The 27,891-nt window shown below is 41.0% G+C and overlaps 1 protein-coding gene across 2 annotated transcripts in view; it reads right to left on the bottom strand.

Moving 5' to 3' along the window:
* LOC122805610 (BTB/POZ domain-containing protein KCTD3-like) overlaps window positions 1–27,891 on the bottom strand; it is a 2,987,990-nt gene that overhangs the window by 260,803 nt on the left and 2,699,296 nt on the right. For both annotated transcript variants that reach the window (XM_044075857.1, XM_044075858.1), the window contains one exon: window positions 8,303–8,399. In XM_044075857.1, the coding sequence (XP_043931792.1) occupies window positions 8,303–8,399 (97 nt within the window). The remainder of the gene's footprint in view (window positions 1–8,302; window positions 8,400–27,891) is intronic.

The raw sequence follows: 27,891 nt of genomic DNA, 5'->3' as shown, positions 1-27,891 counted from the left end.
ATGTGAATAGAAGGACATCATTTTTTACATAACTACCAGAAAACAAATAATTTTCCACAGATAAACGTCTTTCTTTTTGCTACACAGTTCCAGAAATGTTACCATCAGCCCTTCAGTTTCAAATGTTAAGTAAGAAAAAGTCCCTGTCCCAATATGTACAAATAAACAAATTTCTTGATCATTAAAGCCCAGAACAGTTACCAAATTGTCCTACATATAGGCCCAATTCCAAAAGACTTGCTGCCAGAGTAAGACACCTCTTACACTGCGAGCAGGCTGAGAGTACGTGTTTTGGAAATTGATCCCTGTAGTAAGCCTGTTTCTTTGTGTACGTTATTTACACAAAGTAAATAACTTACACTGAGAACAGGGACTTCAGAACCAGGGTAGACATTCACTTAGAGCAGCTCTTCTGGAATCTGGCCCATATCATCTCATTTTTTGTTCATAATCTCACTGATCTTCATCTCTTCTTTTTAAAAACAGTTTTACTTACAGTTTGTTGCTACTCTTCTTTTATGCCTGCAGTCACTGCTGCATATGTTTTAGTTACTGAATTTTCTGCTGCCACAAAACCAGACAACTCCTCAGCTGCTTTCCTCTTACTTTCTGTCACTGCTGCATAAGTTTTAATTGCTGCATTCTCTGTTGCCACATCACCTGGTTGCTTCTCCATATTACTACTACCCTCAACACTTCTGAAAAAGTTATCAACCCACAAAATAGTACAAATGTCACCTAGATCATCCTGCTCAATTATTTTTAACAAAACATCATCTGAAAGCCCTCCTGATGGCAGTTCTGTTATCTGCACCACTCCAACAGGCTTGTTTACTTCCTTCTCCATTGAGACAGCTAAATGCTGCTCAGTTTCTATCATCCACCATACAGGAATCTTTATTTGGATTCTGATACTCCATAGCAAGCAACTTTTTCTCCAAATTCCCATTTTCAGGTTCCATACTCTACATAGCTTTTCTCTCTCCCATGCTGCTGCTTCCCTTAGACCTCTTTCTTGCTTCTGTAGAAGCCCTCTTGTACTATCTAGCAACTCCAAAGAATAGGGAAAGTTCTCCAATGGTTCGGCTAAATTCCTCTAGTACTACGAATACCACCTCAGGTCTGCCTTGAAAAGAGGTTAGTGGGATTAACCCATCAATAAAGAACAGATAAATAAATAAAATAAAATAATTTTCAAAACAAGGGAGAACCACTGTTGCCTGGGCCAAAGGAGAGTTACCACCACTATCTTTAGAGAGTTCTTCTGGGTCTTTAGACGAAAGTACATTTCTGTAAAATCTTACCAAAACAGTATGTGTCCTTTCTTTCAATGCTCCATTATTCCTTTATCAAGGGAACCCCTACCAAGGGCAGCCCAACGTCTTGCCAGCATACCAAAGCCTCAGGATTTTAAGGATGCCGTACATCATATGTATTCTCCCTGCTCATGGTGTAGGGTATAAAGGTAACGTACAGACAGACCTACCTCAGAACTGAATATCCTCAGGAGAACAACAGTCCAAGGAGCAACGAAGGAACATATGCATCCAGAAAGAAAAAAAGAGTAAAGAAAAGGGGGAGGAGGGAGCAAATATTGCAACAATGAAGGAAAGGATATCTACTGTTATGGTTAAGATATAACACAACTGTATTATGTCTTTCCATATCGCTGTTACAGTATTCCTTACTCAAGGGAGAGTACAAAAGCTCAAGAGGAAACATGGGAGGAGGAAGGCCCAGCAGAGCCCTCAAGAAAACCATTCAGGACAGCCCTGGCAAATCTGCTTCTAGTCTTGGAAACCACATTTAACTTGTAATATTTAGTAAAGGTATGCACAGAAGATGAAGTAGCAGCCTCAAGGATGTGATTGGTATCCAGTCCCTTGAAAAAAAAGCACCAGAGGAAGCCACAGCCCTAGTAGAATGAGCCTTTACAGAAGTAGAAAGGCTTTTCCCAAGAAAACAGTAACAACAGGAATTGGACTTAGAGATCCAGGAAGAGGGTGTTTGCATAGAAACAGTCAAACCTAGAGAGCTAGGATGAAAGGAAACAAAATGTTGCTCACATTTACAAATGGCTTTAGTCTTATCCAAATATCTGAGCTGTCTTTGTAAATCCAAGGTGTGAAGAACCTTCTCACTAGCAGACTGTGGAGAAGTGAAAAAAAGTGAACAAGTTAATAGACTGACTAAGAGACAACTCATTAATCACCTTGGGTGTAAAAGAAGGGTTAGTACGAAGAGACACCCTGTCTCTATGAAAAACTAAAAAAGGAGGGACAGCCATAAGGGCCTGATGCTCAGACACCCTTCTAGTTGCAGTTAGGGCCAAAAGAGGAACAGTCTTTCAAGTACAATGCAGTAAGGAAGCTGAAAGCTGCATGCTAAAAGGGAACCTCAGGCAGTTTTTCAATAACAAAATTAAGGTTTCAGGATAGAGGAATACGCTTCCTTGGAGGTGTAATATGAAGGATCCCTTTAAGAAATTGTTTGACTTCAAACCTAGAGCCCAAAAAAAGAGTCAAAGGCAGACAAGCAGAAACAGCTGAAAGATTAACTTTCACTGAAGAATATGTTAACCCATCATGGAGCAATTCACACAAAGAGACAATCAAAGGAACTTCCACAGAAGAGCAAGTCAGACAGAAAATCTCTACCACTTGGGTAAATAAGATTTCCTGGCTTCCTGCAGAGCCTGAAGCACATACTCAGAAAAAAAAGTACCTAAAAGGGATCAAAACCCTATCACCAACATTGTCAGGTGAAAAGTGGACAAGAGAGGATGGATGACAGACCCTATGAGGTTAATTGTGGTGAATGCACTTGGCTAGGTGCAGAAGGGGAACCAATGCTGTCTGGGCCAAAAGGGTGCCACCAGTAAAATTATGGGACAGTCCTATTCTATCTTGAATAGGACCCTTGGTATAAGAGGAAGGGGAGGGAAGGCATAAGGAATTATCCCCTTCCAAGAAAGAGAAGGGGCAGGGCATCCACCTTTCATGCCAGAGGACATGGGACTCTGGTGCAAAACAGAGGAAGTTGTCTCTTCAGAGGGAAGACAAAATCTACCTGAGGAGTACCCCACTGGTTCACAATGTCCAGAAACACATCTTTGTGAAGCATCCCTTCACAAGCCTGTGTTATGGACATGCTCAGACAGTCTGCCACAAGGTTCTGTTCTGAAGGAATACAGACAGCCTGAAGAGTCACCTGATACTGGAAATCAGATCCCAAACTTGAAGACCTAGACTGCACAAAAGGTAGGACAGTGTCCCCCACGATGCTTGCTAATGTACCACATCACTCTGGTATTGTCTATAAAGATTTTGAGAGGACCTGGAAGGTACAGAGTATGCAAGGCCTGAAGAACAAGGAGGAGAGCTCTCATCTCCTTGATGTTGACATGGTCCACCCTCTGACAAATGGACCAAACAACCTGAACCTTTAGAGTGCTGACAAAAACTCCCCATCGCATGTATGAGACATCCTGAAAAAAATTCCTGTGAGGGGGCGGGGCTGAAAAGGAAGCCCTGGGTTGACAGACTGTGGAAGAATCCACCACTGAAGCTCTAGCTTGAGGCATGGAAGAAGACAAACTAGAAAGTCCAAAGGATGAGACTTGCTGAAGCCTTACTCACTTTAGGAACCACTACAGGTTTCCCTTATGAAGACTAGCTAGAGAAAGCATATGAATGGTGAAAGCCATGCTCCTCAAAACCCTTAGAAACCTCTTGGCCATAACTAAGACCTGAGGAAGAAGGGACTGAAAAAAGGAATTAGAGTCAAAGGCTTGGGAGGAGGCAGGGATGCCAGCAAAGGAATAGTTTAGAGCCTGCACATGAGAAAAACATGATCCTGAGGAGTCAGGAAGAATTTTAGGAAATTTACTGTAAATCCTAGGTTTTGTATGAAGCAAACAGCACAGCAGAGATGCTGAAGCAGGGTGTCTGGAGAGGAAGCCTGAATGAGTAGGTTGTCCAGGTAAGAAAAAATTTGTATCCCCCTCATCCTGCAAAAAGCAATCACAGGAGCGAGACATTTGGTGAAGATCCTTGGGCAGTAGAGAGGTCAAAGGGCAAAGCGGAGAATTGAAAATGCAAGGAAGAAACAGAGAAATGCAAATACTTCCTGAAATAGGGATAAATACGGATGTGAAGATAGGCATCCTTGGGATCCATAGATACTAGAAAAGCCTGAGGCAATAGAAGAGGAAACAGGGTCTGAAGGAAGGAACTTTCAGAAAGGTATTGAGCTGAAAAAGATCCAGAATGGGTCTCTAGGTGCCTTCTTTCATGGGAACCAGAAACATTCTGGAATAAAACTCCTTCCCCTGTTGAGGATTAGAAACTGCATGGATGGTACCGTGACCTCTAAGGTACATCTGGAAAAAAGGGCAGCTGTTCTTGAGGAGGTTGAGGAATGACAAAAAAGGAAGAAGTGACTTCCGCACCATATAATACCCCTGATAAATGATGGAGAGAAAGTACAGTTGTATACACTTACCATAAATGTAGGTGCTCGAGTGTATTCACTGTTGCAGTCCTAACTTGTGGGATTACCTGCTGTGAAAGGCCTCAGCCAACTCAGCTACCAGAGAAATTCTTTCTTCCTCCTAAGTCTGGTTGACTCCCTAACCGATGTCAGTATGCTCGAGTAAATAGGGAGCCAGCCTATGTCATTAAATCATTTTTTTCTTCTCCCCAATTAGGAGGAGCCTCAACTGAGCAGCAGGGAACCAAGGAAGAGAACCCCTACAGGAAGAAAGGGTAAGAGGGGTTCCTTTGACTAAACAGGAAATAATACGTAGACTGCCTAGTAGGCTAAGGGCGAAGGAGAGGGAAAGAAGACTGCAACAGTAAACACAAGAACATATATATTTATGGTACGTGTACACAGCTGTACTATGTTCTTCATGTTCACTGCTGCAGTCCTGACTTGTGGGAAGATTCCCAATGCCAAAAAGAGGGTGGAAGGAGTTTAGGGAGATGGCAGTGGTAATCCTGCTCTGGACCTAGAAAAGGCTGCCAAGTGGTAATGTTTGGTGAAGGTATGCACAGATGACCAGGTTTCACCTTCCAAGATGTCTTTAATATAGACGCCTTTCAAGAAGGCAGCACACATTGCAGTAGCACTAGTGGAGTATGACCTGCTAGCCTCAAGTGATCTTTTGCCATGATGGCTATAACAAAAAGAGATACAGTGGAAATCTATTTAGAGAGAGTCTGTTTGCAAGCTGGCTTTCTCTAACAGCCAGGGGCAAAGGTCACAAAGAGCTGGTCCAATTTTCTCAAGGCTCTTGTTTTGTCAAGACAGTAGAGGAGCTGCCTATGTAAATCCAAGGAATAAACTATTCTTTCCCCTTTGTTCTGGGGATTGGGAAAGAATGCGGGCAGGTGAATGGCTTGATTTAGAGACATGTCAGTGACCACCTTTGGGCATGATGAATGGGTTAGTTCTGAGAGAAACCTTGTCTGGGTGGAAGATAAGGAATAGTTTCACTGCCATGCAAACCTGTCATTCAGAGACCCTCCTGATTGTGATGATATTCAGCAGCAGGGCAGCTTTCCAAATTAGAAACTTCAGTGGGGCAAATGCTGCAGGTTCAAAAGGAGGCATGCCAATTCCTCCACAACAAAGTTACGTCTCATGGAGGGGAAGGTTGCCTCTGGGGTGGTCTGACTGTGAATAAGTCCCCTAAGAAATTGTCTTAACACAGGATGTAAAAAGACAGGAGGAACAGCAGGTATATGGGCCAAAATAGCAGATGCATGGATTTTAAAGGAGAAGTAGGAAAGGCCTTTATCAATCAGACTAGCCAGGTAATCCAGAAAGGTAGTAATCTGGACTGAATCAGGATTGTATTGCTGCTGCTGGCACCAGATGGAAAATATTTTCACCTTAACTGAGTATGACTTCCAGTACTAGGCCTTCTGCATTCCTTAAGAATGTCCTGGACCTGTTTGCTTAGTTTAAGCTTGTTGCTAAATTCTGTGGAATGATCCAAGCTAAACAACTGCAGGTTGGGGTACACCATCCTTCCCTTGTCCTGAGAGAGAAGGTTAACTCTCTGAGGAAGCAGCCATGGACTCTGATTAGTTAGTTCAAGAAGCAGAGGATACCAGTGCTGCCTGCACCAGTCTTGGGCTATCAGTATTCCCCTTATCTTTAGAAGTACTTAAGGTAGCAGAGGCATGGGAGGGAATGCATAAATGAAGAGATGAGTCCAAGGGAAGCAGAAGGCATCTGTTCTCCATGCTGATTCCTATTTGGTCCTGAAGAAGAATTTTTTTCATTTGAGCATTTTGCTTGATGGCAAAGAGGTCTATATGGGGGACTCCCCATCTCTGGGCAATGCTGAGAAGAATTTCCCAATGCAGATGTCATTCATGGGGGTCCAGCAACTTTCTGCTGAAATGATCTAATAGAGTATTTGAACCCCTGGAAGATATTGTGCTAAGGGGTCCAACCTCAGAGAGTGAGCAGTTTCCCAGACTTGCATTGCTAGGTGGCATACAGGGTAAGAGTGGGTGCCTCCTGCCTGTTTATGTACCACATTACTGTAGTGTTGTCTGTCTTGACCAACAGGACCCCTGGTTCCCATTTTTCCTTGAAAGCTATCAGGCCTTTTTGCACTGCCATAAGCTCTTTCCAGTTTATGTGCCTGTCCCTGAACTGAGCCGCCCATTTCCCTTGGGATTGCCCACCAAGGTTTGTATTTTTTATGTATAAAGGTGTGTGCGTGTGTGTGTGTGTGGGTGAATGCCCCCATTTAATACACCTGGTGGCTAGAGGTACTCAGGCTCAAACCCTGTACCTGGGGTACAGAGTAAAAAGAGCCTAAAGTCCCTACCCACCACCACTTGTGAGCTTTGTCCATGTTTTTTGTGCTAAGAGGTTGAGAGCTGTGGTGAGAAGTGAGAAATGAATTCACTAAATGATAGCCATTAAGTTTCAGTCTTCCTATTTTTCAGGAAGCTGCTGATATGGCATAGTGGTATGTTGCTCTGACTGTAGTGCATAGGGTCCTGGGTTCAAGACTTGCCAGTGAAATGCATTGTGGTAATACAACAGTTTATTCTAGCAACTTTACAAATTATACAATCAATGTTTAAAATGTGTCCCTGGTTTTTGACCTTTTGCCCCCCCCTAAAAAAATTAAATTGAAAATAAGTGCGAGAAACTGGGCAAGATGCCTATGGCTTACAGTACCTGTCATTCTATTTATAGTGTGGGTGTGGAAGTAGACTTTAATGATGGAAATGTTCTGAACTGGGCAGTTTTTTTCATTATTGGTTCATGCATTTTGTTTCATTGCCTACAGTACAGCCTACTAGAAAATGTTCAAACAATAAATTTAAAATGTGCTCTAACAAGTGTGTTGTATTATACAAGGAATATAATTTAATAAAGTCAGGAAGGTGTATCAAAGATGAGAACACATGTATGTTTCTTGTTTTGTGTGCAAGGGGCCAAAGATTTGAAAACAGCCCAAAGGTAATCTATCCACCACTGGACAGATGCATTTTCTTTGGATGTGGTGTGGGTTTCAATGCTGTTTCAATGAATGTGAGTTTCAAGGGAAGAGAAGTTTTAATGCCAAGTCTATTTTCATTGTGAGACAGTATTGCTTTGTTTACCAGATGTCCATTAGTGTTTGTGCATTGTTGTGCTGTAAAATGTAAAAATAAAACCAAATAGTCACTGTAGAAGTAAAGCAGTATGCACATATTAGTGTTTATGGTAAATGGGGCAAAATAGACAGGTAATGAGACATTGGAATGGCTGCAGGGGGAGTCTGGTGCCATATTTTGGTTGTCTGTTCTTCAGTTTGCGTTTGAAAGTTGGTATCCCACAATTCCATTGGAGTGGGTGGGGTTATGTAATTATGTATACAAATTACAGATTTGTACCTATTTTACATGGGCCTTGTCCAGATTTTTGATGTTTCCAGGTTGAGAGGTATGGTAAAGATATTTTCTTCTTGCTGTGGAGATGGGGAAGAAGAAAATCAGCACACCTCTCTGTCTCTGTAATATATATGAATAACTTACACTAAAGTACATTAAATAATAAAAAACATATTAATACTGGTAGGGGCCAGGTAAGTGTATGGAACAGATCAGATAATATTTTACTAAAGATAAGAAATCCCCAATCAGACTACAAACACTGTATGCAGAGAAGGGACAGACTGAATACTTATTTATAAACTACCCAGCAAAGGTAATATAGTGATTAATTCAGAGAACAGAAATGATGCTATTCATGAATATTACTAGCAGTATGAGGAGTATATTACTACCTCTTCCCTGTAGAACACAGTCTTACAAAAATCTGGCTTGTATCAGGTACCACTTTCTGTACGAAGACCTGTTGATCGTCTCTCTCACCATAAGGCCCTGCAAAACATGAACATGTTTACATTTAATCTACTGTTGTTTCAAATGACAATGCCTTATAAGATAATGACTTTCAAGAAACAGTAAATTCTTATTTTATCAGTTAATGTATAAAAATAACATCAGTGCTGCTTTCAGACTTTATTAAAACCTAGTAACTCAGTCTAAACCAGTCCTTCCTGGGTATAATAACCACAAAATAAACAAAAAGACGTGAATAACAAATTTGCAAGAAACTATCAATCAAATAACCAATCTTAAAAAAAATTAATTAAATTACATCAAGGTCTTCCAATTAAGTTATCTGTTCAGACTTATAGGAATTAAAGTCAGAGACTTTAAAATTAACAAGGCTTCTTTTTTCTAGAACATATTTTCACATCAATAGTATTACATTCTATCAAACTAACTTGACATATGTCATAATTTGTTGTGCGACTAAACTATTATTTATTTATTTTACATTTGTTACCCGGGTTAGTCCAACTGAGCCATTTTCAGTGGAGACCTGAGGAGAGAAGCTCCAGATATTTTACAAACTTGTAGAAGTTAACATTATTACAAAACGTATACATTGTATAAAATACATAACATAAGGTAAATTAGCTGCATATCACACCACTGTATACAGGAGTAGGGGAAAAAGTAAAGTAGCAGTTACGAAAAACAGTACAATAAATGAGAATACATTCAAGTAATTTGAAGTATACTAGGTGTTGTAATACAATTATGTTTCAATACCTGTGGAAGAATGAAATAGATATTATAAGACAAAGAGAGAAGGAAAAAGGGGTAATACGTTGCTGGTCAGTAAGGCACGAATTAGTAATAGAGTTCTCATGTGGGTTTTTGACATGGACAGGACCATGTCTTTAGTTAAGTATTGTTTTAAGTCCACGTTTAAACAGTTGTTTTTGGGTTCATAGGTTGGTACTAGACTATCGGCCCTAGGGCCTATACAAGCCTAGCCATAACAATTCCCTGGCTATTTCTTTCCACAATATTTACTTCCCTGGACCTCTGTCTAGCAGGTCAAATGATGTGATCCCCAGGATGAATTTCCTATCTCCCATCCAATCCACAAGGCTCCTTTTGAAGAGAGCCAAAGAGGCTCTGCTTGACATGTATGGGCAGTCTATTCCAGAGTCTGGGGAGTCTTTGGGTCAGGAACCTATCCCTCCAGCATGTTTTGTTCATTGTGATGACAAGGTTTAGATCTCTGGAGCGTGTGTCTCTGAGGGATTGGGATTTCTTTAAGTGTAGCATGTCCAACAGCTCTGGGTTTGACATGGCCTTGTATGTGAAACAGAGATCACCTCTGAGTAGACGATATGCGACAGAGTATAGGTGGAGTTTTTTTTAGATGGTCAGCATAGGACATCTGCTTTAGGCCTGTGATTCTTTTAGTAAGGTATTTCTGCGGCCTTTCCAGTTGTTGCAGATGTCTTGAGAGCTACATACCAAATGGGGTGTTGTATTCTATAATGGGTCTAATGAGGGAGGAGTACAGTGGGACAATAACCTCCTTTTTTCTGGATGAAAAGCCCTTAGTGATGAGGTGTACCACATAGAAGGATTTCCTGACTGTTGTGGCGATGTGGTTATCGAAGGTGAGACCACTGTCCACCTGTGTCCCTAAGTCTCTTAGCACAATTTTGGTGTTTAGTGTACTGCCACCCATGTGGTAATTCACGGGTACATGTTTTTTCCCAAAGGGGGTAACTATACATTTCTTGGCATTGAGCTTGAGCCCAAGGCTCTGGCACCAAGCATCTGTTTCTGTAAGGCCCTTTTGTCTTATGTTAAGTGGAAGTGCATTACAGGCCTGGGCCACAGAGAACTTATAAAGGGACTTACTGATGTTCTTATTATGTTTGTAAATATCGAGGAGAAGTTTGTCGGTTGTGCAAAGGTGACAATGGGGGCAATAATAAGATAAAAGGTTACAGATACAGGGGTAAGAAGAGGGATTATTCAGTACGGAGTTTGTAATGTTAAGTTGATGAAATAAAAGTTGGTTAGAGAATTCGGGCCACTGAAGTGCCTTAAGGGCAAGGCAGTGGTGGAACCTGGATGGGAGAATAGTGGCACATCTAGCAATTTTATTGTAGGTTTGTTCAAGTTTGGAGAGTAGTGTATTTGTAATATTAGGATAAGAGCTGCATACAATAGACAGGGTAATAGAAGAGATTGTGCTTGGGAAAGTTTGGAAGATGGAGTAAGGAATTTCAGATTATGATAGTAAGCCTAGTTTCTGATGTTTTTTTTTTATACATTGTTGGATACGTACTTCATATTTTAGTTCATCATCCATAATGGTGCCAAGTAGTTTGGTAAGAGGTTCGGATTTAATAATGGTATTGTTGAGGGAGGTAATAGAGAAGGAGGATTTGTGATGAGCTAATGTTCTGGGAAGGAAGAGAAGTAGTTTTTTTTTTTAGGATTAAGTACTAGTTGATTTTCTGAGAGCCAAGTTTCAACTGAGGAAATGGTGTTCTGGGTTAGAGCTAGGAGACCGGGGATACTCTGAGCAGTGGTAATAAAGGCTGAATCATCAGCATACTATAAGACAGTTGAGAGCTTGCAGGCAGAATATAAAATTGGTGAAAATATTGAACAAGAGGGGGCCTAAGATAGATCCTTGTGGGACACCAGTGTTGACTGGAAGAAAAGGGGAGAAGACAGTTTGCCATCGAAGGGATTGTTGCCTATTAGTGAGGTAACGTGAGAACCACCTTACTGAGGAACCAGAGAGCTTGAGATAGGAAAGTTTAGTTAGAAGTTTAGAATGAGAGAGAGTGTCAAAGGCCTTAGAGAGATCGAGGAATAAGCAGGATACTAACAAGTTGTTGTCCAGGACCTCAGTCACTGTTTGAGTAAAGGAAAGTAAAGCAGTGGAAGTCCTGTGGTGGGGTCTAAAACCATGTCGGGTGGAAGTGAGTAGGTTGTGATCTAGTTGGTGTTTGAGTAATTGGGTATGAACACACTTTTCTAGGATTTTGAAGATGGGGAGAGTATGGTAATGGGCCTATAATTGGAAGGATTGGTAGAGTTTCCTCCTTTATGAAGAGGGATAGTATAGAAGGATTTCCAAAGACCAGGAACGCAGGCTTCAGTAAGGGAATGGTTTATAAGTATGGAGACATGCTAGGTGATGGAGTTAGCAGCAATTTTAAGAAAAAAGGAAGGCAGTTTATCAGCGGAGGGGGAGCAAGGTTTGAGCTTTGGAAGGAGATATTTGATAATGGAGGTGGGGTTGGGTTTGAAGAAGAATGAATTGGAAGGTGTAATACTGTGGGGGGTGAAGGAGGGGAAGGGGAAATATTACTTTTTTGAGCCATGAAGGGAGTAATGTTGAAGGAAGATGGACGGGTAGGTGGAGTATTACCATCCAGTGTAAGTTTTTGAATTGTTTCTATGAAATAGTTGTTGAGGAGCGTGGCGGTTTCAGTAGCTGTATTATGTGGGAAGGGGTTGGTAGTCAGAGAGTTATCAGGATAAAGAAGATGGTTAACAGAGGTCCAGAGTTTTTTTTTGGTTTTCATGAGGGGTACCTTGATTGGAAGAGTAGAAATTTTTCTTATCATTGTTAAGTTTTTTGGACAGGTTTCTAAGCTCTTTATATCTTTGTAGTAGGATAGGGAACTTATTTTTGATCCAGGCTTTCCAGACACAGTCTCTTTTGTGCATTATGGAGCAGGTATGTTTTGCAAGTCAGGGGGCAGTGCTGGATTTAATTCTGATTTTCCTAATAGGTGTCATGGAGTTGAGTATGTCTAAGAATATTTTATTAAAGGATGTTATAGCCTCATTGAGAGGGAGGTGTTGAAGGAAGGACCATTTTATGCTAGAAAGTGTGGAGTTGAATATCTCTGGATTGAAATGTGTGAATTTACGACAATCCCTATAGAGGTGTTCTTTGGGAAAATGTTTGTTGAATCTATGGACATAGCCAGTGGTCACTAAGAGAGTTAGGAAGTGTGTCAGGGTTATGATAAAGGTTGGGGTCTGAGGTAAGATCCAGTCCAGAGTTGGTCCAGAGGTGGAGTTTTTGTCTGTCTGAGTAGGGAAGGATGTGTGTTGGTGGAAGCCATGTAGGTTGAGGCTGTAACTGGACAATGTAGTTGTGAGTTTAATCTGATCAATGTTAACGTCACCATGGATAATGGATTCATATGGAACATGGTGAGATAACCAGAAGAGAATGTTCTCAAGAATGGGAATATTATTTCCAGGGGGTATGTAGATGGAGGTTATCACAAATTTTTTATGTGGGTTTAGGTGACAATTTACCACAAGAAGTTCTGCAGGTTCAAAGCTAGGAATAAGAATGGGGACAGGAGAGAAACTGAGCTGTTCGTAGTAGAGGATGGCAACACCTCCACCCCTCTTATAGGTTCTGTCCGAGTGGAAGATATTATAGCCTGGAGGTAAGATTCCTCTGTTTGAAATATGGGGTTTCAACCAGGTTTCAGAGAGAGTTAAGATATGGGGGAAATAGTAGGCAATCCAGCAATGTAGCTCTGTAATTTTACTTACTACACTCTAGATGTTTAGTAAGAAGATGTGTAGAAATTTAGAAAAAGGGCAGAGGGGAGGGGGAGGACTGTGGAGGTGAGGAAAGAGATGTAAGTTTGAGGGAGGTGGAGGCTGGTGGTCCTGGGTTGGGGTGGATGTCCCCATCCAGAAGTGTTTCAAGGAAAGTAACGATGTAAGAGAGGAGGTTTAAGGTTGCAGTGATATTAATATCACTTCTGCAAATTATCGCTGAAGTGCTCTTGTAACCTGACTTTAAATTTTCTCTTAGCTTTCCCTATATAAATCAGGTCACAGAGGCACCTCAAAGCATAAACTACACACTATCACACATTTAAAGAACCAACAGCATCATACATTTTTCCCTTTAATAATCCTTATTCAGGAATAACACAGTGACAAATACAGCTATAAGAGGGGATAGTAGCCTCTTAGTCATTACATTACTAAACACTGTGGGAGAAACTCTTATGTAACTACTACAAACCAGATAATCAAACATTATTCATTCTTTCCAATAAGAAAAAGTAGGGTAAATAGAAAACCGTTCTTTCTATTTTTCATCCTCTCTAAAAAGATGCCAAGCCTTAATCTTAGCAGAAAATATATTATATTCTGCAACAGAATAAAGATATAAACTATCTAGAAGTTAGATTTTTCCTTGATTTAAAATATCAGTTCCTACCCTCAATGTCTACTGTATTTCTCCCACTCACCTTCCAATAAGCTAGACTAACATTTCTTATAGTATAACCTCTAGAAATGAACATCAATATCATACCATATGCTGCATTCTGAAAAGCTTTCCACGTACTATTTAACTGCCTAGCAAGTAAGAGTTCACTGTGTGATAAAGAACAAATAGCAGATCTTGGATGAAACTACTGACATACACTCCTCTTGTCTTTTTTAAAACTTTCTCCTCTGTATTAGTCTCATCAAATAGGAAAGAGGGTTGCTTAGCAGGCGTCAACGCCTTCTGAGTGACATTAAATTTAATATACTTCTTCAATGACAGGCCATTATAGTATCAGTTAGTGTCAATAATCAACCATTTATCAAGCTCCTTAACAGTGGTATGGATACTTTCTACAACTAAAGAATGATCCACTAGCTTAAGTGACACAAAGGGTTTAGAATGTCCATTACCTCATTCAAAGCAAATTTCCAAAAAAGTAATGTTCACTAGTTTTGATGTGCTTGGAATTAGATTCACCTCTACTACATCAATCCCAATTAATTCATCCAATGTTCTTTAGCCACAGTCTTATTTAATTCCTTAAAATTGGAAAAAAAAGTCCATACCAGGCAAAGTCAATCTTCATGACAAATAATAAATAAATAAATATAACAGTGATCTTTTTAACTTCATTAAAAACTTGAGTCTCAGTCTAAAGTAGACCTTCCAGAGCGTAACAATCACTCAAAATATAAAGCAAATATATGCTAAATTCACAGAAGTCTATTAATCAACTAACAGATCTTAAAAGAAAATTCATTAAAATAATTAAATTACATCAAAGCCTTCCACTTAAGTTCTGTATTCAAGCCTCTAGGAATTGAAGTCTGAAACTAAAATTATCAAGACTTCTTTTTTCAGATATATTTGTCACATCAGCAATGTTTATTTATTTTCAATTTGTTAACCGGGAAAGTCCATTGGGCCGAGATGAGCCCTTTTTCAATGCAGGCCCAGGGAGAAAAGTTACATGTGGAGTCAATGTTGTTGTCTTTTGGCTTTTCCCGGTTAGGGGTCGCCACAGCAAAACTCCGGTCCGCTAATGATTGGTAGTAGATTTTCACAGTGCTGAGTTGCCAGTTCGATGCCCAACCTTCAACAAAGGCATGCCCATTCACGCATGTCTTTCGGAACGCCACTCGACCCACTGGGAGGACATGCAGACTCCACACAGAAGGCACTCCCTGCACACTAGCTGAGAATCTAACAGGAGAACCTTTTGCTGTGAGGCAACAATGCTACCGCTGCCATGTGGAGTCAATAAAAAGCAAAAATCAGCAGATGTTAATACAGTCATTATTAAATATAAAAACAAGCAAGAGGTTACATACAAGTAATATACAGAATTAACACTGCAAGAAATCAACACCAGCTGATGCAAGGTATTATACAACTTAAAGTAACAGAGATGTAACAATATAATAATGCCAGTAGAAAGTGGCTTCTGAACCATTTTGGGGAATAAGCATTCTGATTGAATGTGGGGTGAAAAAAATAAAATGTTTACAATGTAAAAAGAGGGTAGTTGTATGTAAGAGGTAAAATGTCTACAATGTCTAATGTAAAAAGAGGGTAGTTGTATGTAAGAGGTATAGGTAGTGGAGAAATGGGGAGGCTAGTGTTAAGTGGAAATTATGGAAGAAGGATGAAGGGAGGAGGAAAAAGTAGGCTGAAGCTATGAGTGGTGAGAGCAGGCGTACTCCCAGGTAGAAGAGAGGTAGGAATGGAGCAAGGTCTTGAAAGTGGAGAGGTTCTGGGTAGTTCGGATATGGGGGTTTTTGTGCAACAGAAAATGACAATAGAAGTTGCTCAGGAGTATGTAGGGGTCTGTACACTTCTAGGACATTTTGATTGTTGAATGTGAGTGATTGGTCAGGAAGATGCATAGTAAAGATGGAGGAGAGGAAGGGGCATTGAGATGGCTTGAAGATGAGTTTTTGAGCAATGCAGAGCTGAATGTAAGTGAGATAGTTAGGGAGTTCTAGCCAGTGTAGGGTGTCACAGTGGTGAGATGAGGATTTGGAGCTGGTGGCAAAATTGGAGATTTTATAGTAGCATGATGCCAGTTTGGTCTTACGCGTTGCTTGTAGGTTGGTGAGAAGAGGGGCTCGGTACATGAGGGAGGGTAGGAGGTAGATGGCAGAGAGGGTAGATGCTTAGTTGAAGGGGTAAGATAATGACAGTGACGATACAGCATTCCAAGTTTCTGGTGAGTTTCCTTAATGTTAGTTTGAAGGTGAATATCATTTTAATTGGTCATCAATAAGGACACCAAGAAGTTTAGTATGATGGACTATTTTGATAGAAGTTGAGTTTTGGTTTACTATGGAGAAAGAGTTTATTTTGGTATTTTTGGAAGGGGTAAAGCTCATGATTTTGATTTCTGAAGCATTAAGGGTGAGATGATTATTTAGCATCCATGTCTCAGTGCTATTGAAGGCAGCCTGAGTTGTATGTAAGAGTTCTGGGAGAGATTTGGCAGTGCAGATAATGGTTGAGTCATCTGCATATTGAACAAGTTTACATTTGGGATACAAAGATGAAAGTTATTAATGAAGATGTTAAAAAGGAGTGGACCCAGGATCGAACCTTAGGGAATGCCTGTCAGAGTGTCAAGGTAGGAGGAGGTACAGTTTTTCTACTTGACAGCTTGTAGTCTGTTTGACAGGTAACTGGAAAACCAGCTGATGGAAGAGGAGGAAAGATTAAGTTAATAGAGCTTGGACAGGAGAAGACTATGGTAGATGGTGTCAAAGGTCTTGAATAGGTCTAGGAGAAGGGCAGCGACAAGATTGCCTGAGTCATGAGTGCAGTTGATGTTGTCAAGGAAGGATAGAAGGGCTATGGTGGTACTGTGACCAGGTCTGAAACCACATTGTGTTGGGGTCAGTAGGTGATTGTCTAAAAGGTAGGGGTAAGAGTTGCAGGTGAATACACTTTTCCAGGATTTCAGAGAGAGGGGAGAGAATGGCTATGGGACAGAAATTGGAGATATCGGTGTTGTTGCCCCCTTTGTGTAAGGGAATAATGAAGACTTTTTTTCCAGAGGAAGGGTACATAGGACTCTTGAATGGCATGATTAATTAGGATACAGATAGGGAGGGCTATGGCGTCTGCAGCTAACTTGAGGAAGTTAGAAGGTAAATTGTCTGGTGCATTGGAGCATGGCTTTAATTTTTGGAGGAGTTTGTTTTATGGTTTTAACAGGGATGTGTTTAAGGGTAAAAAGAGGGGGGTGAGTTGGACTGGAGGGAGAAATGGATGAGTTGTGAGGGGTAAGAATGGAGGTAGGTATTGAGTTGTTAGGGAAGGAAGTAGTGAGTCTGGCTATTGAGTCTATGTTGAGTCTATATTAACATCATATATTTTTAAAAATATATATTAGAAAATCCTACTTAATGGTTCCTTGGATGGCTATTACTTCATCATAATAAATATGTCTGAAGGAAGACATTGTCTACATAAGCACACACATCCTTAGAGGCTGCAAGTTACCACTAACCAGCACCCTCCCTAAATTCAAGCAACAGCAGCACAGATGTGACATCACCTTATTACAATCTTACAGTCTTATAAACAATTCTAATAGTACCAACTGATGACAAACCACTCTTCTTCATGTGGATGGTGGGAAGGTATTCTTAACCCATCAAAAAGGGATCTCTCACATACTTAACTAATTAACAACATATTTGTTATAAAATCAAAATAATAATGACACCCTGGGTCTATAATACATAACAAGCTCCAGAGCTGGAAAATAAAAAATAATCTTTATTAAAAAGAATAGTTGTGTAAGAACTTACCATAATCTTAGATGTCCGTCTCTTCCATGTTGCAATATTCATAATAGTAGGGAGTTGCTGCCAGCAGTGCCGCCTTCCGACCAGTATACCAATGTCTTTGCTTCTGGAGGGTATTCATGATGTCCCTTGTCAGGGCCATAAACCGAAGTAGGGTATAAAAGTGTCTTCTGCACGTACCCTCTTCAGAAAGAACTGCCGCATACAGTACTACTCCTGTGGGTTAACAGAGTGTCCTACTAGGGAGACCCTTAGACTAACATGTAGGCTAGACCTAGGGTAGTAGGTAGGCTGTGTTGAGGCTGGGGAAGAAAATGACTATGTCCCCACAGGTAGGCCTTGCTATGTTAGTTAGGTAAGGTAGAGAGGGCAGGTGGGAGGGACTGAATACTGCAACATGGAAGAGAAGGGCATCTAAGGTTATGGTAAGTTCTTAAACAACTATGCTATGTCCTTCTATTCTCATGTTGCAGTATTCATTACAGTAGGGAGAGTACCAGAGCTTTAGGTAAGAGCCTGGGTGGAAGATTGGGTTTCATGGTCAATGAGGCCTTGAAGAATTGACCTATCAAACCCTGCTCTAGCTCTCAAGGCTAGGTCCAGTTTGTAATGCTTGGTGAAAGTGTGAATAGAAGTCCAAGTGGCTGCTTCTAAAATGGAAGCGTAGTCAATAAGGCAGCTGCCCTGGTGGAATGAGGCTTGACATTACCATGCAAGGATTTTCCATGATAGGAATAACACATGGTAATGGATTTTGAAATCCAAGAAGAAATGGTCTGTTTGGAGACTGCCTTCCCTAGAGCTCACGGATGGAAGGAGATGAATAGTCAAGCTTTCTAATAGGTTTGGTTTTGTCTAAGTAGTACGTCAGCTGCCTGTGGACATCTAAGGAATGGAGAGTTCTCTCTGAGGAATGTTGTGGATGAGGGTAGAAAACCGGTAGGTTAATGGTCTGGTTTATTGAGAGTTCATTAACCGCCTCGGGCATGAAGGAGGGGTTGGTCCTGATAGCAACTTTGTCCTTGTGGAAAATCAGATAAAGAGAGGTAGCCATAAGGGCTTATATCTCTGATACCCTCCTGGCAGAGGTGAGGGCCACTAGAACTGTTTTCAGGGTGCAAAGTGTCAGGGATGCTGAATGAGCTGGTTCAAAAGTTGGCACTGTGAGGTTTTCCTAGAACGAAATTCAGGTCCAAAGGAGGGGGTATAGTTTTTTTGGGGGTCTGATATGAAGTACCCCTTTCAGAAAAAGGTTGACTTCCAATCTGGAAGCCAGAGGAGGTGATAACGGCAGACAAGCAGAGATGGCAAATAAGTGGACTTTGACTGAGGAGTAAGTCCTAAGTCAAGTAGCTCACACAAATAGAAAAGGACCATAGGTATAGGAGTAGTCAAAGAGTCCTATTTTTTCCATTGACACCACCTGGAGAATCTTCCCTATTTAGATAAATAATTTCTCCTGGTGCTAGGTTTTCTGGCCTCCTGCAGAACATTGAGTACATCCTCTGAATATAGGTGTCTGTAGGGGGTTAGAACCCTATCATTCATAAGGTCAGTTTCAGATTGCTCACCTGGGGGTGCAGTAGGGATCCCCTGCCCTGTGTAAGCAGGTCTATTTAGTGGGGTAACCTGTGATGATTGCCCTTGGCTAGTAAGTGGAGGAGGGGAAACCAATGCTGTCTTTGCCAAAACAGGATCACCAACAGGATTTTGGGTTTGTCCCTCTGGATTTTCAGGAGGACTTTCTGAATCAGAGTGAAGACATAAAGGTACATTCCCTCCCAAGAGAAGGAGAATGTGTCCACTTTCCAAGCTTGTGGATGTGGGTCCCTTGTGCAGAAGTTGGGAATCTGTCTGTTCTGAGGGGAGGCAAAGAGATCTGCTTGTGGAATACCCCACCTGTGAATAAGGTCCAGGAATACCTCTCTCTGAAGCATCATTTATGAGAGGGAGCTGAAGTTCTGCTGAGTTTGTCTGCCATGACATTCTCTGTTGAGGGAATATAGGATCTGGAGTGATGATGCTAAGTTCCATATCTGGATGGCCAGGCTGCAGAGGGGGTAGGACTTTGTACCCCCTTGCTTGCTGATGTACCACAGGACAGTCACATTGTCTGTGATTACTTTTAGGGTTCCTGGTTGAAGAGCTGATTTGAATGTTAGAAGGGCTAACAGTAATGCCCTCATTTCCTTGATGTTGATATGGTCCTTTTGTCTTAGGTTGAACCACCTGCCTTGCACAAAGAATTGATTCTGCCTTGTTAGAAGCACTGCACCCCACCCCAAGTCTAATGCATTTGTGGAGACCTGTTGTAGAGGGGCTGGAACCTGTAGGGGGGTTCCTTGGTTGAGGTGAAGTGCTGAAACCCACCACTGGCGTTACCTCTTCAGACATAGAAGTAAGGGAAGGGGTGAGTCCAGGGGCAGGGAGTGTTGGTTCCTTAAGATTTTTAGGATCCATTGGATTTTTTGCATGCGGAGTCTTGCCAGAGGTAACATGGGTATAAGGGATGCCATGTGGCCTAACATTCTCAGGAATTCCTGAGTTGTCAAGGAGGAGTGGGTAAGGGTTTTTTTGAAGTATAGTCAAAAGTCTACGATTCTTTGGTCTGGGATGAAGGTTTTTCATTCTGTCTGTTCTGATCCTGCATCCCAAGAAAATCAAGTCTTGAGAGGGGGTCAGGTAAGACTTTTTATGGTTTATGGTAAACCCTAATTGGGTTAGGGTGGCTGTTATTGGCTGTAGGTGGAGTAGAACAACTTGGTGGTCTTGTTGAAGGATGAGCAGATTGTCTAGATATGGATATATCTGTATACCCTGAGTCCTGCAGTGAGCAATGCAGGAGGCTAGACACTTCGTGATCACTCGAGGAGCAGTGGAGAGTCCAAATGGCAAGGCAGAGAACTGAAAATGGCAACCTATTGCCAAGTGGAGGAATTTCCTGTAAACTGGATGTATATGAATGTGCAGGTAGGCATCCTTCAAATCCAGGGCTACCATGAAAGCCTGTGTTGGAATGAGTGGTATGAGCAGGGGTAAGGTAATCATTTTGAAGCTGGGTACCTTGCGGAAGAGGTTTAGGAAAGATAGGTCTAGGATTGCCCTCCATGGGCCGTCTTTCCTTGGTATCAGAAACATTCTGGAGTAGAAGCCTATGTTTCTTTGTGGGCAGGGTACCTGTCCTATGGTACTCTGAGCTAAGAGTTGCTGTATGATGAGTGGGAAAAGGTGTGTTTGGTTTTTTGGTGGTTGGGAAATACCCTGAAAGGGTGGTAACATCCACCAAATCATGATATATCCCCTCTGAATGATGGAGAGGACCCATTGTTCTGATATGATTATCCACCAGGAGGGTAGGGAGAGAGTGAGGCGAAGGGATAGAGGGGTGTTTGGGTCTAGAGGTAGTAAGTCACAGTGGAGGTGGTCTGGATTGGTCAGACTGACTATGAAAGGGTGTGGTGGAACAGTTGGTGGGAAACCTGGGAGTAGAGCTTTTCCTTGGTTGTCTACATCCCTTAGACTGAGGTGCTGTGTGCGAGGACTGTCTTCTCACAAAAGAAGGTTTTTGTGGGTAGTTCCTGTGGTATCTGGGTATAAGGGATACCAATAAATGCTTACGGTTTTGTAGTTCTTTTCCCTTTTCTTGAAGGGATTTGAGAAGCTCTGCAGAAGCTTGGCCAAACAGAGCCTTATTGTCCAGGGGTGTGTCAAGCAATTTTGTTTGAACGCCCATAGGGAGAGATTGTAGCCTCACCCAGGAATATCGCCTCAAAACTGATCCTGATGCAGCAGATATAGATGAGGCTTCCACAGCATCATATATGCACTTAATGGAGTGCGTAGTCACTTGGGATGCTGTGGAAAGCAGGGTGTTGGTTTGTGATTTAATGGGGGAGTCAGGGGCCTCAGAGAGGAGGGTAGAGGCTTTGGTGATGGTATCCAAGACATATCTAGCCACATGTGTTTGATAGTTGAGAACCCTTATAGCCAGAGTAGGGGAGGTATACACTTTCTTCCCTAATCTGTCCATGAATTTGCTGTCTTTATCTGTGGGGTATAGAACAGCAGAAGGTAATTGTCTTGAAGTTTTATCAGCAAAGACTGCAATAACTGCTGGGTCTGCTGGAAGATTTTTAAAGAGGAACTGGGTTTCCTGCAGGACCTTATAGAAGCAGTCAGGGCATTTTGAGCCTGGAGGCTGTGAGTCTGGGGACTGAGAGGTAGCCAAAAATGCATCCTGGAAAGCGGGCAGTAATGGGAACACAGCAGAAGAAGAAGGTTGCTCCATTTGTAAAAGGTCAAAGTACCTTTTCTTGGTGTCAGATACTTCTGATGCCTGCCACTTAAAATGTTCCCTCATGAGGGGGATTGTGTTTCCAAAGGTGAATTCTTCCCCTGGTGACTCAGGAGAAATGGAAGTCCTCCTCCTCTAGGGTAATGAAGTCTTTGGGAGAGTCTATTTGAGATTTGTAATTAATAGATTGAGGCGTAATCGTCCTCTGATACCTCTAAGGGTGGTTGAGGAGAGGGGCCAGGAGGTAAGTGTTGTGTCTACAAAGCCTGAAATGCCTTAAAGAGGCTTTCTGAAAATACTTCCCAGCCAGGAACCAGTTGAGGTTCAGGATGTTTAACCTTTTGAATTATTTTCAAAGGGGGAGTCAGTGGAGAAAGAATCGAAGCTGACATCTGTTTAGGTGGAAGAGTAGGAGCAGGGCCATCTGACTGAGTGAGTTGTGGTTCCCCTCCACCATCAGAGTCTGATGGCTGATTTGCCTCAGCAGACGTACATGAAGTTTCTGCCATCCCATCTACCATTAATGTTCCCAGGCCTGGTTTGGAAACAGAGGTTTGAGAAGATCCTGGGCTTTCATCAGTCTCAAGAATCTGCTCGAATGCCTGAGGTGCAGTGTGGGATTCCGGCCGAATTTTCTTGGCCTTCTTCCTTGGCGGCTCATCAGACAGGCCTACTCCCCCTTCCATCCCAAGAGCAAGATGTTGCTATCTCTGATTTTCTAAATACAATTTTAACATGGCCAGGTGGCTTTGAAGAGTCTTGGGAATGAAAGATTTGCAAATGGGGCAGGACATATGGTCGTGGGCCTCACCTAAGCAAAATACGCACTTCTCGTGCTTGCCCTTGTGAGGAATGTGTCTCCCTACAAGCACACTTCTCCTGTCTAGTTGACATGTATGTCCTAATCATAATCAAAGGTAAAGAAAAAAATACAACAGGGCAATTATCTGTATCGGTAGATGAAGCGGTCATCTGGTCTGGAACGGAAACTGTAACAGATTGTCTGAAAAAAACACAATCTGCTTTCAGAACTGGCAAACAGGAGTTCGACATTCATTGTGGCAGAAAAATTCTGAAGCGGGTACGTGCAAATGTCACTTTTATACCCTATGTCGGTTTATGGCCCTTACAAGGGACGTCACACGTACCCTCCAGGAGCAAAGACTTTGGTATACTGGCTGGATGGCAGCACTGCAGGCAGCAACCTCCCCTACTGTAATGAATACTGCAACATGAGAATAGAAGGACATCTATAAACGTTAAACACTTTTGTCCCTTTTAGTTATTTAAGGGACTTCATCAGAACAGTTAACTACTAAAACACAACCCTTATATACAGGAAGTACCACAAATCAATTTCCTTTAATAAAGATTCTTTTTATTTTCTGGCTCTGGAGCTTACTGTGTATTATAGACCCAGGGTATCATTATTATTTTGAAGTTGTTTGGTTTTTGGTACTCTCTAAAGCGTAAACATATTTGTTATGTCTAATGCTGAAGACCCTCTTTGACAAGAGCTGGAAGGAATCCCAGCTAGTACCATTAGGGTTGCCACCTATCTGTTTTTTTTTTCTAGCTATCCAGAAATCAAACCAATTTTCTGATAGTCTGGAAAATACTGTACAAACTCCAGGATTCTGTTTAAAAAATCGACTATCAGAGCATACCTCCCAAGTGCACCTCATTACAAGGAACATTCCTCATTTGGGGTTTTAAAACATTCATGTTGGTCGAAGGTCCACATTGAAAGGATCTGTCACACATTCAATGTTAAGCAATTCTTTTTAACTGATATTCATGGCAAATTGAACTGAATCAAACTAATTAATTAAAAGAACTATTATACAATTAAAAATATAACATTTTAATCATCTTATGAGCTTCCCAGATGAAACTGTTAATAAGATGTTAGTCAGTGTTCCACATTTTGAAAGAAGGTGGGCAAGCGAATACCCTGATTTAAGGACAGCTCATTGACCACCTTGGGCATGAAGGAGGAGTTGGTCCTCAGGGTCACTCTATCCTTATGAAAGATGAGAAAGGGAGGTATTGCCATGATGGCCTGGAGCTCTGACACTCTTTTGACTGATGTCAGGGCTATGAGGAGTACAGTTTTCCAGGTACAGTGTTTCACAGATGCCTTAGATGCTGGTTCAAAGGAGGCAACAGTGAGTTTCTCTAAAATGTAATTCAGATCCCATGGAGGTGGAACCGGCCTCCTGGGGGGCCTGAGGTGCAGTACTCCCTAGAGGAATAACTTTGGAGGGAGATGGGAGGGTCAAGAGGCAGACACGCTGAAATAGCAGCAAGGTGGGCTTTAAAAGAGGAATATGGCAACCCTGCTTGCAAGAGTTCACACAGATAGGACAGCACTAAGGGGACCTCACTTTGAAACGGGTCTAGCTGTCTTTGTAGGCACCACATGGAGAATCTCTTCCATTTAGACAAATAAGATTTCATACTATTAGGTTTCCTGGCTTCCTGCAGGACTGTTAGCACGTCCTCAGTGTAAAGGTGTCTAGAAGGGATTAAAATTTTATCACCCACAGGGTTACATTCAGAGATTCCAGATGGGGATGAATTAGGGATCCCCTTGTCCTGTGTGAGAAGAGAAACCACAGGCTGTCACAAACACATCCTCCAGGGCTAACAGCATTAGGTGGATGGGTGACAGTTCTGGGAATTCCAGTTGCAACAACTTAGCATTTTGTAAAGGACTGAGAAACTTCAGTCTTCTCCCACTGAAAACACTGGCACAGTTTGGAAATAGTCTCAAAGAAAGAAAATCCCTCATATGGAGATTCAGATACCATTCTCTCCAATGAATCTGAAGCAGAAATCTGAGAAGAGAAACCTGCAAGTGGCTCATCATATTCCATCAGATTTAAAATCTTGAACATCTTTACGAAAAGATTAGTCTCTTTTTCCTTTTCTTTTGCCATTAACTACATTATATGAAGAGTCAATAGCCTGTACAAGACCTTGAGCCAACTCTGATAAACTATTCCTATCCAGAAAAACTGGTACATGAAAAGATAAATGTTTAGTTTCTATTTATTTTTTTTACGGGAAAGTTGGGGCAAACAGGATTATTAATGGCAGCAACAGCCTCTCCAGTAATCAGCAAAACATTTTGGCTAAGCAGGGGCATCTTCCCTGGCTTTTCTCCCATTACCAACAAGAATGGCTCTTCCCTTGCCCCTGAGGATATGGCTAACTCTGGTCTACAGTTGCTGTATGGACAGCAATAGAGGGTCAGGGAAAGAGATGAGTGGTATGAGGAACCAGCTTAGGCAACAGGAAAGTCACCTACCTGCAGCTGAGGAAAATTACTAGCCTGCTGTGGAAGCAAAGCCTGCTTAGTTAAGTTTTTCTTTTTGTGGCTGAAATAAACTCCAATCAAGGGACTTGTAGTTTTATTCCATGGTCAAGACCAAAATGGTGCTTCTTTCCCGGGGATGCTAAGTAGCATAAGTCAGCAAAAATAGAAAGTAGCTAATAAGTAACCTTTTTCCCAGTAAAAACATGGTAAAAAGCACTTTGCTACAGTTTCCCAGACCCAAAAGTAAAATAAATACAGTTTCTTTATACAAAAAGTAGTGTTAAATACTTTTAAACAACTTTCAAACTGTCAAATAAAAAAAGTGCACTCCCATTGAAAACTACACAAAAGTTGGAAGACAGTCAATAACTTTTTTTTATCTTAAAAGTAAATTTAAACAACAAAAAAAGTAAATGTGGAATTTTTTCACAAAGGGATCTTGTCTGCCCAGCAGTGGAACAACTTTAGCTGACTGTCGATTCTCAAAAGCCTGCAGAGGACTTCTCTTTTGAGGCCGGAAAACTGTGAAAGGTTTGGCACCCAACCTGTTTTTTAGTCAGCTCAAATTGAGCTGATTAATGAGTTGGGTGCATGCAGTGTGTTCTGAAAGTTTAGAAGCTGGCCAGCTCTTATATCCTATGCAAGATATAATATATATAGCTTTGACTACGGCAACGGTGATAAATATGATGATCACATGGCAGACTTTCCTCACCCTGTCAAGCCTTTCTCAATCTGACAAAGTACTACTCTTTGATCAACAGTTAGGAAGCTGGCAAGAATACAACAGCACCAGACACGTGTACGTTGGTCAGAAAAAGTAATAAAACAATGGTATTTTGTAACAACACTTAACATGAACAAATGACACTTTTATTTCTTGAGAAATATGTATTGTTTTAGCTATGATTTTAAAAGAACACACTAAAGATGCACTTCAGATTACATACTGAATTTGTTAGTATAGAAATTCAAATATATACAATTACTGAGGAGATATCTATTTATTTATTATTGTATTTATTTACTGACATTTGTTGACCGGGAAAGTCCGCTGGGCTTGAGATCCATTTTCAGTGGAGACCCGGGGAGAAAAGCTCCAAGTTACATGAAAATCATTATATGAATTTGTAAGGAAACTAAATTATAATTATAAAGCAAGTGAAATAATACAGAAAACGATCTAAACAGCAAATATGTTGTAAAAAGGCACAATACAGTAACAATGGAACATTAGCATGGAGGAAAACTATACAGTTAGAAATATTTAACAATATGATAAAAATCACAGATAGAACTTCTGCTAAGCAAGGCAATGCAAAACCTTTCTGCTATATAACAGGGAGTACTAAGGTGTTTTTGCTGCTCAGCAGAATACTCCAGGGAGCCTGTGTAGATATCTTAAAGACAAGAAAAACAACAAAAAAAAACTTGAAGAGTTGCAGGGATTGGGCCAATCATCCAGTTAATATTATACCTGCTGTAGCACAAGACTGCCTGCTTGGACAATCAACAGAATTTGCAGAGTCTCAGCAAAATATCTGACACTTCAGTAGGAAAAAACACAAATGATGAACTCTACAGTATTGGAATACAGGTCTTGCAAGGATTCAGAAATAAAAAAAATATGGAAGGTTGCATTATATGACCACTGTGATCAGATTTAGCAGCTCATATCTGAATTTCAAAGGTAAAGAAACATTTCAAGTCAATTGAAGGGAGACTTGAATATGCAGATGCCAAATTCTTGGATTTAAGAGGATCATGGCTGGGGTAAGAATACAAGATTAATGGTTGTTCCTGAAAACTCAGGGGCCAACTACTATGTTCAGCTTATAAGCTTATAAATTTACTTTATTTATTATTTTATTTATTTTTACATTTGATTAATATATATATCTATCTATATATATATATATATATATATATATATATATATATAGATTCACTTTATAACCTCGAAATGCTGAAATATCGAATTTCAGTATATCGAGACTATAAAACCGAATCCACAAAACACAGACAAACAAAAACCGTGAAACCACATAACCGAAAACACCGCACACACTACACTAAACATAAAACAAAACACCCACATCACAACATAAACAAACTAAAAACATACACAACTCACACACACATAAGCAGGGGGGGCAATCCACCCTGCACCCCCACAACCCCTATTTATACATACTAACTCCGAGATCGCACAAACATAACACAAAAGCTCACTCACACACGCACATTCTCCAATACCTCACACACACTCTAACTCCCACTCAAAACCCTTACAAAACACTCACTTACCTGACATAACACCTACATCCAAACACGGCACCGCGCACCAACAAAACACAAATATATATATATATAATGTATATAAAATCAACAATGATAAAAAATCCTACTACAGCTCTCCCCAACTAAACTGTAAATCTAATCCACATAAATACTGAACTACCTTTAACAAACTCCTCCAGATTGGACACCCTTCAACTCCTTCTCCATTCCCAAATAACACTCCACTTGAAACCACTACCTTTCTCAACAATCACTTCATTGATACTGTCCAAAAAATCACATACACTAACCACAACATTAATACCCCTTCTAAACCTCCCAACCCACTTAATAAAAACATGTTCACTCTTCAATATGTTTCTACTGTGTACATAACAGCAATTCTTCTCAAGCTCAAACCCTGCTCCCCCTCATCAGACAACCTCCCACCTCTCTTCTTCAAAATAGCTGCTGATTTTATAGCCTTCCCAGTATCCATACTACTCAATAGATCCATT

The sequence above is a fragment of the Protopterus annectens genome, chromosome 6.part1 (genome assembly GCF_019279795.1).
Source record: "Protopterus annectens isolate FY-2018-M chromosome 6.part1, PAN1.0, whole genome shotgun sequence".
Classification (NCBI taxonomy): domain Eukaryota; kingdom Metazoa; phylum Chordata; order Ceratodontiformes; family Protopteridae; genus Protopterus; species Protopterus annectens.
The sequence above is the reverse complement of the archived record's forward strand: the minus strand, read 5'-3'. Positions and strand labels throughout refer to the sequence as shown.